Source organism: Ostrea edulis, chromosome 1, assembly GCF_947568905.1.
Source record: "Ostrea edulis chromosome 1, xbOstEdul1.1, whole genome shotgun sequence".
In the NCBI taxonomy this organism is placed as follows: domain Eukaryota; kingdom Metazoa; phylum Mollusca; class Bivalvia; order Ostreida; family Ostreidae; genus Ostrea; species Ostrea edulis.
In genome coordinates, this window is record NC_079164.1 from 40,180,519 (window position 1) to 40,195,524 (window position 15,006).

Below are 15,006 nucleotides of genomic sequence, written 5' to 3' on the forward strand. Positions count from 1 at the left end.
TTTATGTCCATATTTTGGTTGCCCCCATAAAATTCATTACGTGCAACTGAAATCTTAAGAGATTGGAGGCTTTTTATCTTACTCAAATAAACGGTCCTACACATATGTGAATGTTACTGCTCGTAATCAATTCAGAAATAGAATGGCATTCAAGTCTACCCTGTTACTGGTATTTCTAACACTTGCCCCGACTTCTGGTGTTAAATTCAGTTGTTCAAAATCAACATATTGTTCCATCTTCATATGGGCTCCGTGGTCAGCTTGTTCCACAGGTTGTGGTCGAGGAATTAGGTATCGTCTGCCCGGATTGTGCTGTCCAGCAGGTGTTACTGCTGACACCATTTTCGAGGAATGTGCCGTAAAAGTATGTCACATGACTGAGAGTGAGTACAACCAAACGGAAGTCTGCCAGGCGACGGACAAATGTTCTCCAGGTATAAACTAAATGGACACGGGGAGATGTGTATATCGTGTTGTGTTTTATTACAGCGAAACTGAACCCACGGAATTTCAATCCCCCCATGCAGTGTTGGGTTATACTTGGATTATAAATGTGGATTTCAGGAACTTTTAGAATTATTTTGTTTCCTTTCCAGGCCACCCATTTATTTTGATTCGCAACCTATAGATCTGTATTTGTTCTTCTTCGTTCGCTAACATTTTAAAAACATTTTCAACTTATAATTCTCAAATGCTAAAGGGAATTTTTTTTTAAAAACCAAAATTGGGTAAGGGGAATAAAAAGATTTGGTGGCCCCTTCTCCTTGGAAACCAAAGGACTGTGCCAAAACTTCAGAAAATGATGGAATGATTAAAAACCTTTACTTCAGGACATACAGTGTACAAACTGCGTGTTGTCATGATGGATGAGAATTAAAGGAGCTCTTCAAAATAATTTGAAAAATATGTCAATTTGGTCTGGGATTATGGTGATGGGGCAGTGTTCTATACCTCTTATAGTGAAGTATTGAATATTCCTTTAATATTAAAAAATCTTGACTAATGCGCATGAAACAAAGAAACTGAACACATAGAGCTAATATTGATTAATAAAGTCTCTTCGAAAAACATAAAATTCATGTCCCTGGAACCAGATGTCCTGTTGGGGCTATGGTTTTTGTCTGGGTTTTTTTTGTGTTTTTTTTTTAAATTTCAAAACATCGGAACGACTTCACTGATATTATTTTCAACTTCACCTGTACGCTATTTTCCTTAGTAATATATGGTCTACTGCGTGGTTCAGTGGGTAAGGTCAGCGACTTTAAATTTATATGTTAAGATGATTATTTTTTTAAAACGACCAGGTTCGAATCCTTCACAAACACATTTTTTTTTCATATTTGTTCATATTACGTTTTCCATCTAGATATTTTTTTTCTGAAGTGAAACTCACTTTTGGTTTTTATAGAAATGTTTCATGTTAAATCTCTGTGTTTATTACAATGTGCCGAGTTTGAAATAAGCTTCCAACCTGAACACTGTTTAGTTTGTGAATAGGACTCTCAACACACGCCGAATACAGCATGCAATGCCTGTGTTTTAAGTTTGCTAACGAGAACTTGTATGATTTTCCTGAGTGAGAGGTGTCGACAATTAACGGCATGGTGCCTTCTACGAAAAACCGTAGTGAGCTTTGAAAGAAAAACTTTAAGGCCAAACAAGGTTAATAACCGTTAAACAGTTTGAGTGGATAAGATGACATGTTTTCCAGAAGCAAATTGCTATAATGGTGAATCAATGTTTACAGGTGCATGTACTTCGAATTAAGTTGAACTTTATTAATGCGTATTAAAACTTCCTATGGTTTGTTTTGTGGCCAGAGGCATGTACATTTGCCAATTGTTGGTTGTAGAAAATAATACATACTAGTATAAGAGCTTTTAGACTGTAGTAGTATGGAATATTAAATAGTTGATACCTTCGTAACATGTAACCGTACACATTGTATCTGATACTCAGAAGAAAAAAAAGCACAATTTAATTTTCACGATTTCAAATATTACGTATAGACTACAAATGTGATGTATTGACACATACAATGTATCAGGCTTGCCCTTAATACGGGGGAATACTACAGGTGTTTTAATAGCAAATACGCAATAAGTGTATAAATATGGATGAAGATCATTCTACGTCACGAGTGCTGGCACGGGGTTCCGATTAGGGAAAGTTCCCACTCCGGTGCAACACCCTCTTTCTAAACTTCATGGCTCCTGGGTCGAGGTCTTCGATGTGATGGCGGGGCTATATGTACAGTGTATGTGGTTCACATAGTGAAAATGCCTTATTTCTTTAAAATTCTTTGTCATGGGGTGCGTAGTAATAGTACAAATCTCTGTTTGCCTTGGACTTTCAGTAGGGCGTGACTTTCTTGACGCTACGTATCAAATGGTGACCTACGTTCTCATTGGTTGCGAGATTAGCTCATCAATATTCACAGCATTACACTAGTAGAAAGTACTGACTGAAAACTTTTTTTTCTATAGGTTTTAAAACGCGCTAGGTATTTACATGTATGTAGTAAATAAAGTATTTGTTATCTTTGTAGATATGCTTTCCAGAGCATAGACATTTCGTTGTTATTTATAGGTACAATGTATTTATTTCTTTTCGAAGCGAAAAGGGATGGGATGTATCACAGTACTACTGAGCTGGGATTTGTCTATCAAAATTGTGAAACTTGTTGCCCCCGAGTCGGGGGTTCAAACCCAAAATGTTTCAGAATGCTGAAAAAATATTACATATTGTACATCTTTTACAAATTACTTCTGTATACTCCTGAAAAGTTAGCACAGAGAATAAGAGCATAGACTCCACCAAAACTGAAAATTGTGTTCCCTGGGTCAGGAGTACAAGTCCCAGAATGAGACACATAATTAAGCCCTTACATTTTTTTGCGATGTCATCATGCCCGTCTAAAGATCCGTCCGTTCGTCTACCGTCTTATTTCCTGTCATTCTATTGTGGGATAAGTAGCTGCAGTATTCATGGGGGGGGGGGGTGTCCCAAAGAGTTACAGTTCTGCAACTATACAAAGGAGAAAATATTTGTTTTAGGTCGCAACTGCTAGCTGGTATGCTATATATAGAGAGAAACGGTAGTAGCTCAAACTTGGCAGAAAGATCCTTATGATCAGACAGGGTGTTCTGAACCATGTTCATTTGTCCAAGATCTAGGTCCTCGATTAAAAAAAACAAAAACAAAAAAAAAACCCGTTTATTCGTCCATGTCAAGATTTTATAACTGCATGGCGAAACAAAAAATCTGATCTAAAAAGGGGGGTGGGGGGGGACAATATCCAGTTCTTTTTTTAAAATTTGAAAGACGTACACCGGAAAACACTTAAAAATTTGATTTATGTTTTTGTTGTGTGGTGCTTAATTAAGTAACCACGTACAAAGGCAAAGGGCTACTAGTTCATTTTGTAAACTCTTACTGATAAAATAACAAACCCTCGTGTGATATTGATTCAAACCTCGGGTGTCCATGACGTGACTCTACAAAGATCCCCCCTTTCCTCTCCATCTTCCATTCAAGTGCAGTTAGGACGTATAGTATATGTCTGTTCAAGTCCAGTCTCCTCCCCGTTTTTTTTTTTTTTTTTTTTTTTGTGGCGATGTACGTCCATATAACTAAAACATTTTTGTGTAGCGATGTACGTTCATATAACTGAAACAGTTTTCGTACATTAGCCATCCTCACTGAGAAACATACACACAAAAAAATATTGCAATTTTTTCGTCTTTTTCAGTTCTTAGAGAAACAAATTATTTTAGACCCTTTGGTAAGTAAAACTTATCTGTTTATTCGTAATAAAACGTACTTTCTCAATCTGTGTAAATGTTAATATTAACTACTATTACATGTATTATTATCCGTGTTGTGATATTTTTTTTTTTCAAATTCCTAATGAAAGTTATATACATTTTTGCTGCAAAAATAATGGTATATTGTAATAAAGTTCAAACCATTGTTGTTGTTTTTTTAAAGGTTTGGTCACTCTGGTCATCGGGTCTGCCATTCTACTGGCAACAGTGACGTCTGGTGCCGCGTGTATCGTGCTTGGTATCAAACGATACAGAAAAAGACGAGAGAAAACTCCACGGAACTCGGTCACACCGAAATGATACGAAATAATTGTGCACTTGGCACGAGGAATGTTTGTTTTATTTAAATTTATGTCTGCAAAATAAAATATCAAAGTAAAAGCATTTGGCTTTTGTTGATTCTGTAAGGAGTCAGATGTATTAAACATTCCCTTCAAAGGTATAATTTGAGCGCGTCGGAGCTTTATGATGCACATAAGTTTGGTTTAGCACTGTCATGTACGACAATTTATGAAACCAATTTCAATAGATATATATACATATTGATTTGGACCAGGTATTAGTCCATATTGCCCACTCTTGATTTCAGTGATAGTCTTGCATGCTTTGATTGAATGTTTGTAAACCCCCAGAGTAATTGTCTCTATTTGCATGGTTCTATAAATATTTCTAACATCTTCCAGCGTTTATCGATTTTACCCTCCCCCCCCCTCTCTCTCTCTCTCTCTCTCTCTCTCTCCATGAAAATAAATGTTACCGTTCATGATAAGTATAACTGCTCGTTGATTGAAATTTTAATGATTTACAACGCCACTGTTTCCTCAGCTCATTGTGTATGTACGGATTTATAAACGTCTCCGTGGTCAAGTTGTTCATATCACTGAAAGACAAAATATTCAAAATATCGTAACATAAGGGTCATGGTATCTTCATTGTTTAATATTTTGTATGCAATTTGGCAATATTTTGACATATTTAATTATGCATTTCGAAAAACAAAAACGCTTAATTCATTGAGAAAACGTGTGCATATATAATACAATAGTGAATCCCTGAAGTAGACCTGTAGACCAATTAACAACATGTCAAGGACAATTTACATTTACCAATGTTTTGATTATGAAGCGCCAAATTAACATATAACTCGATTAAAGATGCCTTCAAATAATTAATTATCTGAATTATTGCACGCATCAATTGAATTGTTAATAGCATTGATCATTCTGTTGAATTAATGTACCTATAAATTGATCATAATTATTTACCAGTGAAATATCCACTTCCACCCAGAGAAGTTGGTAGATATTGTGGTATTACTAGGAATGAACAAATCTGTAACAAATGCAACTCCGGTTCATTAGGTGATGAGATTCCTTTTTTTTTTTTTTTTTTTATCAAATGTGAAAAGTTTGTTGATGGAAGAAAATCTTTTTGTGACGTTAGGCCTATAGAGAAAAAAAACAGTAAAGAATATTGCTACACTTAATAAGGAACAAAAATTCATTTACATATTATGTTCTGAAGAGCCATCGATCTATTCTAAATACGTATAACTGGAAAATTCATTTTGAACATATGGCACTGCATATATTTACATGTAACTATGTGCTATGAAATAATTTCTTCCTTTACTTATATATGTATAAACTGTGGAATGCTCTACCATATGATATCAGAACTGCTGCAAGTCTCTGTATCTTTATAAATCTAAACTAAAGACTTATCTGTTTACAATTCATTACAACTACTGTATATATAGTCTGTGCAGATGAAATACTATGCAACAGTTGTGCAATCATAACAGACTCCTTATCTTCACCTATTAGTCATTTGTTCTTATACATCTTATTTTATTGTTATTTAAATAGCGTTTAGAGCAATATGGATTTTACGCTTTTCAAAATAAATTTGTTATTATTATTAATATATTATAAAGACTTGGTTTCACAAAATCTGCAAGGATATCAGACCACATGTTTATTCTTAAAAATATCATTGAAACTTATTGCAATAATAAAAAGGGGCGAGTATATGCTTGTTTTGTAGATTTTAGAAAAGCATTTGATACTGTCATACACTCGGGTATCAAATACAAACTACTCAAATTATGAGTTGGAACCCAATTTTATATGCTTATTAAAAGTATGTACAACAATAGTAAATCATGCATTAAGATAAAAAGTCATCATACAGACTTTTTCCAAATTAAACTCGGTGTAAAACAGGGAGACAACCTCAGTCCCAACTTGTTTAATATATTTATCAATGACTTACCAGAGTACTTCAAAGATGCAAGTGACCCAATAGTTCTAAATAATAAAATAATACACTGTTTAATGTATGCAGATGATGTAATATTACTGTCACACTCAGCAGTTGGTTTACAATGTAACCTTGATAAATTGCAAAAATTCTGTTCTGATTGGTGCTTGAAAGTCAATATTGATAAAACTAAAGTTTTAATCTTTAACAAGGCAGGAAGATTTCTCAAGCAAAATTTTATTTTAGAGAAAAAGGAAATACAGTGTGTCCCCTCTTACAGATATTTGGGAATATATTTCAATACAGCTGGAAATTTTTCTAATGCTCAAGAGGATCTGTACAAAAAGGCAATGAAAGCATATTTCAAACTACATAAAGATTTTTTATCATTTAATTATACAACCTAGCATTAAAACATCCCTTCATGTCTTTGATCACACAATCAAGCCAATTTTACTCTACGGCAGTGAAATTTGGGGAATTTTTAATCGCCCTTCTTTTTTCAATCGCAATGATATCTCCTTACATGATTTTTACTCTAAATTAAAATGTGAAAACTTCCATGTAAAATTCTGTAAATTTATTCTAGGTCTTCATAGAAAAAGCTCAAACTTTGCAACACTATCCGAACTTGGCAGGTTTCCACTACATTTTGATGTAGTGAATAATATAATAACATATGTTGTAAACAGATAAGAAAATCTGGGTACTTCTTTTCCTCTACTAAATGCTGCATACATGCAAAGTAAGCATAATGATTGTACATTAAAATTGCAGTCATGGTATGGTGTGGTGCAAAAGTTATTTGGAATTGTTGGAATTAGAAACAATCATATTGCAATCAATAACCTATCAATTTTTAAGAAAAAATGTAAGGAATTGTTATGCAATCATTATTTGAAAGAATGGGGACATATCAGAAGTTTACAATATGGAAAACTTGAAACTTATGTTAAATTTAAAACTAATTTTGTTTTTGAAAACTACTTAACACTCTTACCACCTGCACAACGTAAAGCACTTGCAAGATTACGTACATCAACGCACAATTTACCAGTAGAACGAGGTCATTATTCAGGAATTTAAGATTTTGCCCAAAGTGTTCTTCTTGTAAAATTGGTGATGAAATTCATCTAATTTTTGAATGTTTAACTTATAACTCACTCAGGCAAAACATGTATAAAATTATAAAACAACAATGTGAACATTTTTCCGGTCTTGACAACATGAATAGATTAATATGGTTACTCAATTGTGAAAATACTGATGTACTTGTAGCCCTATGCGATTTGATTAAAGAAGCAATATAAAATGAAACATGTGAAAGTTCAAACCAATATGTTTATACATAATTATGCACTCCTTGTAAACATGACATGTTGACTTAGTACCAATGCACCGTCCCGTGGTATCTTTTGCATTACAGTCAATCATATGTACTTGTACTACGTGCCTATTACTATTATTATGTGTCATTGCATATATTGTTATTATTTTCTTCCTGTGTGCATTTCTGACTGTTTTGCATTAGGATACACGGTGGTACTTACATATATTACATCAAGTAATGTCTCATGTTATGTACATTGTCTAAGCTCATACTACTAGTATTACTGTATATTATGTGTGAACCATATTGCACATATGCACTCATTATAAACACGACATGTTGATCTAGTACCAATGCACCGTCCCGTGGTATCTTTTGCATTACAGTGGAGTTAATCATATGTACTTATACTACCTTTACTATTATTACATGTAGAGTTGTTATGTACATGTATATATATATATATATATATATATATATATATATCCCCTATGTGTATTTCTGACTGTTTGCATTAGGATACACGGTGGTACTTATATATAATACAAATAAGTATTATCATGTTCAAATGTCTCATGTATGAACATTGCTCATACTAATAGTGCACATTTTACTCTTGTTTTTCTTTTCTTTTCTTTTTATCGTCATTGCACATTGAAATGTTAACAATCATGTATGCTGTATGCCCGAGAGGAAATAAATCATATTCTATTCTATAGACTATACCGTATTTGTATGTATTTTCATACTGTTCCTTCTAGAGGGCCCTTGATTGGAAAAAATAAATGTTCTATACAATACCAACAAAACAAAAAACAAGCACATAGTATATTTCAATATTTATTTATTCACCAATCAAGGGCCCTCAGGGGGCATATACAAATTAACAATTCAACATTATAACTACACGATACAATTTACACATGTGTACCATATACACGTTAAGGGTTTCTACATTGACATAGGTATTGAAGTCTCATCACAATACTGATTGGAAATGTACTGTATATGCTTCACATATCTAAATTAATTCAATGCAAAACATATGAGATTCTTTATGACCAGACAGTGTGTTTTGAACCTAACTCCTAAGTCATTGTCCAAGAAAAGTTTATTCGTCCATGTCAAGATTCCAAGATTCTATAAATGCATGGCGAAACAAAAGATCTGATCTTTAAAAAAGGGGGAGGTTAATCCAGGGTCGGTACGCTTGGTACCTAAGCCCATTTGGGGGGGTGGGGTCCGACTTGGACTTGCCAAAATTCCAAACTACGCTTGACAGAGTTACTGCGCCTTCTTATACTTTTCTTCCTCCAAAGACAGAAGATTTGACTACGGAAGTAGGTGGCGAGATGCGAAATGACGTGATATAATTTAGAGTTGGAAATGTTTACATTCAGAAAAAGATCGTCCAGAAGGAGAAGTGCAACTTTAAGAGCTTAGTTCCGAAAAAATGTCGGACAGCGAAGAGTTTGGACCGCTGGAGACAGCGCCCATGTCATCTTCAGGTACTGTAGGTTGTGTTCTGCAGCAGAAACTGCAGCTCATTAATATCGATCGGTGTCAAGAGAAAATTAATACTGTTATTTTACATCCTTTTAGATCATATTATTTGCTTTGTATGGTAATATTATGTAAATACGCATTACTGAATATGCTCACAAACAAATCTATACATTATGTGTCTACAGACCAAAGAGTACTACACAACTAAATACACAAATAAAACATTTAGCAAATACAGTGTTCGTTAGAATAGGCCCAGTCCCCACACATTGTTGGTTAGAATTGGCTGCAGATTTGTAGCTCTCTTGGAAAAAATTGGCATAGACCAAAAATCTGCAGATCCACCCTATATAAAAACCTTCGATTTATGACACAGATTTCTGTGCATGGTTGAGGCCTTGCATTGCTGTATTCGTGAATGAACATCTCAAAATTTTAGCAGAGCGCTGGCTCGTACTGTGAGCTCTAATGACTAGAGCGCAAGAAACGGTGTTCGAAATTGGTTTAAAACTTGGTATAGACCATGGGTCTGTGCTAGGGCTGTCACGGTTCCAAAAAATTTCGGGTCGGGTCGGTTCTAAAAATTTTACTTCGGGTTCGGGTATTTCGGTTCGGGTCTATATAACTATTTAAAAAATCTAATATACAGTTAAAATCAAAAACCTTTATTGTATTTTGTCACAATAATTACTCGGGGACGTGGACTGAGGTTTAGACTCGATATCCATGGTACTAGAAACAGCATTTTCACTTCAACTCGTTTCCATCCATGTTTTCAATGTTTTGTCATTGACGATGTTGCTCCTGTGGCGTATTTACAATGTGTCTGACATATCTTACATATACTGTCATTATTTACAGTTTTGTCCCCAATGCCATCATTTAACAATTGATCAAAATACAGCCACCTTTGAGGATTTTGACGACATAATGATTCTATTTTAAAAACCAAACCCGAACCGAAATACGATAAAATGGAACCGAACCCAACTCAAACAACTCGACCTGCGATTTTCGGTTATTTCGGGTACCCGTTGCAGCCCTAGTCTGTGCCAAGACAAGATGACATAGACCTCACCGAATAGGCATAGACCACAACATTGTTAAAAAAAATAACACAAATTTAAAACATTTTCATTCACTTCTGATATACTTAGAAAGCATATTTTCTTCATTTCCACGATATCCTCCTTTCCTCAAAATGTTTATCAGATGTTGACTGACCATGCAAGGTCCTTTGGAATAACTCTATTGCTTTAAATCTAGAAAATTGGCATAGACAATTTGGTCTATCTCAATTACAGTTGGCATAGATCAGTGCCATTTGACATAGACTCGGTCTATGGTTAATTTTGAACACTGGAAAAATAATTTGAGCTAAATCTCAACCCAAAGTCACGTCTTGGACTGTGTTTGTGAACTTACATGGATTATCATTCTAATCTTGTGGTATCCTAGCTCAAAATTTCAGTGCATCATTAGGCGTAATGTTTATCGAGGTGCAATGTTTATGAAAGGCAGGGTAAGATTATGTGTGACATCATGTCTGCGTTTTGAGATACGTCATAATAAGACTGACAGTGGCAGATCTAAATACTTATTTTCGTTTATAAAAGTCATACTACTGAGACAATATGCATAAACATTAGGCATACGTAATATGGCATCGAATACAAATTGTGTATATTAATCGACTGCAAACCACAAATCTGATTAAAATACTAAAGTTTCAACTGGAATTGATGATTCTAACTAGAGAAAAAAAAAGACTAACGTGTTAAATTATGTGAGGGAGCACAGGTACTGAATTTGAGCTATTCAAAAAATTGATGGAATTTGGCCGGATCGAAACAATTTTTTTTAATATGTCTTTTCAGCGTTTAAAAATAAGAACTGCTTAAATATATTTCCTTGTCATGTCCAGTAATGCAAACCATGACACCCCCACCCCTACCCCTGATAACCAACCATGCCACTTGCTATCAACGACTGAGGGATCATAAATCAATTCTAGTTTTGTGAATAAAACAACAACAGTGGAGAGGGGCTCAAATATGTTGCAATTTATTCAATAATTGTGTGCAAATGCTGAAATATTTCATCATGTGAATATTATGTTTACAGTAAGACAATTTTTTAAATTATAGATAATTAAAACGTTGAGTGCCTGTGGTTTCATACTTATCATGCTTATACATGTAATGTAGAAAGAAGTAGCAGACCTGCTTCACATTGATTATTGTTGCTAGCAAAAAGGCTGCCTTGATAAAACTATTCTTTTAACTAAAGATCATTTTATCTACTATCGTGTGAAATATTTGTTTTGTGCAGAAAACAGTTACATCATTTGTGTATTAAAGAAATTGCTATAGGCATTTAACTGAATCATCTCAAGCACCACTGTGACAATGTTATATGTTATGTGTTTGGTTTTAGATGATGTAACACAATTAAGAGAAAGGGTGAAAGTCCTTGAACAGAATGAAGCAGAATTTGGTCAAAAGAGGGCAAAGTTCAAGGAGATTTACCTACAGAAAGAAAGTAAGAAAACATGATGTGGCTCCCTTCATTTTTATGCCCCCCTCCAAAGAAGAGGGGCATATTGGTTTGCACCTGTCGGTCGGTTGGTTGGTAGACCACATGTTGTCCGCTCAATATCTTGAGAACCAATCACTTGATCGTAGTGATATTTCATATGTGGGTTAGTTATAAGAAGAGAACCCCTATTGTTTTTCAGGTCCAAAGGTCAAGGGTCAATCTACTCTTGACATAGGAATATACTGTCCGCTCAATATCTTGAGAACCCATCAAACTTGGTACACTGGTACACCTTCAGGAAAAGATGACCCCTATTGATTTTGAGATCATATGGTCAAAGGTCAAGGGTCAAATTGAACATTGGAATATACTGTCCGCTCAATATCTTGAGAACCCTTTGCTTGACAGACATCAAACTTGGTACACTGGTACATCTTCAGGAGAAGATGACCCCTACTGATTTTGAGGTCATATGGTCAAAGTTCATGGGTCAAACTGGACATAGGAATATATACTGTACATTCAGTATCTTGAGAACCCTTTGCTTGACAGACATCAAACTTGGTATACTGGTACATCTTCAGGAGTTGATGACCCCTATTGATTTTTAGGTCACATGGTCAATCCACTCTTGACATAGGAAGCTATTGTCTACTCAATATTTTGAATTGATGATACTACTATCAATTAAATGATGTGTGTGTATAACCCTTTTCAATTTTGCATCATGGTGGGGGGGGGGGGGGGGGGGGGGGGGGCATATGTGTTTTACAAACATCTCTTGTTATTATACACTTGTCTTTAGAGGGGATGTATTATGGTACAGTGATGTCTGTCCGTTCATCTGTGTGGGGTTTTCTGTTTCTAATTTTATTTCTCTTTTACATATCAAGCTGAAACTTGCTATGTAGCTTCTTTGTGGATCACTTTAGATCATGTTGCAATTTTGATCCATTTTGACCTCTCTTGCGGAAGGTTTGCCCCCATATTTGAAAATTATTGTTATATGGAGGGTAGATAATTTGTCCGGTGAACTCCTCCCACAATTTTCAAGTGAGGACCATTTTAGGAATTATTACATTGAGAGTATGTGATTTGTCTGTATTTCCCTCCACAGTTTTCAATTGAGAACCTTCTTATTTTACAGAGTATTTGTATGGGTATAGAAGATGTGCATGTGGCAAGGATTTTGATTTTCTTCAATTTTTGAGAAAATTACAGGTCATTGAACTTAGTCAGTTTTGAGGAATTATTACATAGAGAGTACATGATTTGTCTTTTAGTTTTCCTTCCACAGTTTTCAAGTGAGGACCTTCTTATTTTACAGAGTATTTGTATGGGTATGGAAAATGTGCATGTGGCAAGAATTCTGATTTTCTTTAACTTTTAAGAAAATTACAGGTTTCTGAACTTGTTTTATTTTGAGGAAATATTATATCAAATAAAACCATGGTTCATGCTTATAACTCCTCTCACAATTTAGAAGCTAGGGTATATGTAAATAACTTGAAGATGTGCATAGTGCAAGGATTTTGATTCTCAACAATTTTTAATTTTCTTTGATATTTTGAATATTTCCAAGTTGTTGAGCTTGGTTGAATTTTGGGAAATATTTTACTCACAAAACTCTTGGTTTGTCTATCTACCTCCTGTCACAGTTTTAAGCTAAGACCCATTATTCATATTATACAAAGAAAGTATGTCATAGCCTGGTGATGGCTGATACTACCTGAAGCAAAGTTGTACAAATTATGGTTTAAGAAATACATTCCATCTATAAAGCATTTTGCGGGCGTATTATGTACCATTTGTGGTGTTCTTGTTGTATATGAGATGTATTGCAACTTTTGTATATATATGATATGGAGATTCTGAAAAATATTTAAGAAAACCTTCTCTTAGACTGTATTTTAATAGTATTTGATGGCGGTGGGAAATCAAGCAATATTAGTGTCAATTCACATGATATATGTGTTTTGCTTCAGAGGAACTTGAGGCAGCGAGGGTGAAACATGAAGCAACAGAATCGGAGCTGAATTCTGTGAGGGAGGAGCTGGAGCGTCTGACAGGGGAACTGGAGGGGATTAAAACGGCTGTCGCCTACTCCGAGTCCAACAAAGAGGATGAGATCGAGGCCATTCGACGACAGTGTAAGGAGGAGATAGACACGTTACAATCATTACTTAATGGTAAGGAACAATTACTTAATGGTAAGGAACAATTACTTAATGGTAAAGAACAATTACTTAATGGTAAGGAACAATTACTTAATGGTAAGGAACAATTACTTAATGGTAAGGAACAATTACTTAATGGTAAGGAACAATTACTTAATGGTAAAGAACAATTACTTAATGGTAAGGAACAATTACTTAAAGGGACTGACTCACGATTTTACCCAAAATTTTGTTTTTCACTTTTAATGATCAAAATCTACTGTCTAATGTGTTTGAAAGATTTCACATGAAAATTAAGGTTATACATCCTCAGAGAAGCTCATTTTAGAGAATTTATTATTTGTTTTGTAAACAAAGATTGCGGTATGCTATTGTTTACGAAATTTCAAAAGAAATGGATATCGATCTAAGTATTATTATATCTTTCACATTTCAAGCATTTTTGGGGTGAAATGTGTCATCTAAAAGTTAAAATTTGTTACTATGCAAAATTAAGATGCATTATATTGCAAAATCAATATTTCACTTGTTTGTTTGTTTACATAAAAAGACTCGAGTCTTTGTTTACATAACACATATTCAAGGCTAAAATATTACTTTTATTCTTGCATTCAGAAGGTCAAAATTTTGGTTGTCAACATTAAATGAGCTATATTTCTAATGTTTAACATAAAAAATGAAAAATATTTTTATCAAAAATCGTGAACCAGTCCCTTTAAAGGGACTGGTTCACGTTTTTTGAAACAAATGTTTTTCATTTTTAATGTTAAAAATCAAAAATATAGCTCATTTAATGTTGACAACCAAAATTTGGATCGTCTGAATGCAAGGAAAAAAGCAATAATTAAGCTTTGATTCTGTGTTATGTAAACAAAGACTCGAGTCTTTTTATGTAAACAAACAAACCAGTGACACGTTAATTTTGTAATGTAAAGCATCTTTATATTTACAATCACAAATTTTAGTTTTTAAATGACACATTTTACCTAAAGTATACTTGGGATGTGATATATAGAATAAACTTGCATCAATATCCATTTATTTTGAAAACCCCGTAAACAATAACACACCTCAATCTTTGTTTTCAAAACAAGTAATAAACTCTCTAAAATGAGCCTCTGTTGTGATGAATAACCTTGATTTTTTTTGTGAAACCTTCTAAACATATTAAATTGTAGATTTTGATCATTTAAAGAGAAAAATAAAATTTGGAAGAAAATTGTGAATCAGTCCCTTTAATGGTAAGGAACAATTACTTAATGGTAAGGAACAATTACTTAATGGTAAAGAACAATTACTTAATGGTAAGGAACAATTACTTAATGGTAAGGAACAGTTACTTTAAAGTGTTTGCTACACCCAAGGA

General features: G+C 34.1%; 1 protein-coding gene across 6 annotated transcripts in view; it reads left to right on the forward strand.

The window, feature by feature from the left end:
- The first annotated feature begins 5,215 nt into the window (after window positions 1–5,215).
- The window catches only part of LOC125656464 (rab GTPase-binding effector protein 1-like), a 36,403-nt gene continuing 26,612 nt past the window's right edge, over window positions 5,216–15,006 (forward strand). For all 6 annotated transcript variants that reach the window (XM_048887066.2, XM_048887070.2, XM_048887078.2 and 3 more), the window contains exons 1-3: window positions 5,216–8,927; window positions 11,362–11,466; window positions 13,449–13,652. In XM_048887066.2, coding sequence (XP_048743023.1) covers window positions 8,873–8,927; window positions 11,362–11,466; window positions 13,449–13,652 — 364 coding nt within the window. In that variant the 5' untranslated portion in view covers window positions 5,216–8,872. The remainder of the gene's footprint in view (window positions 8,928–11,361; window positions 11,467–13,448; window positions 13,653–15,006) is intronic.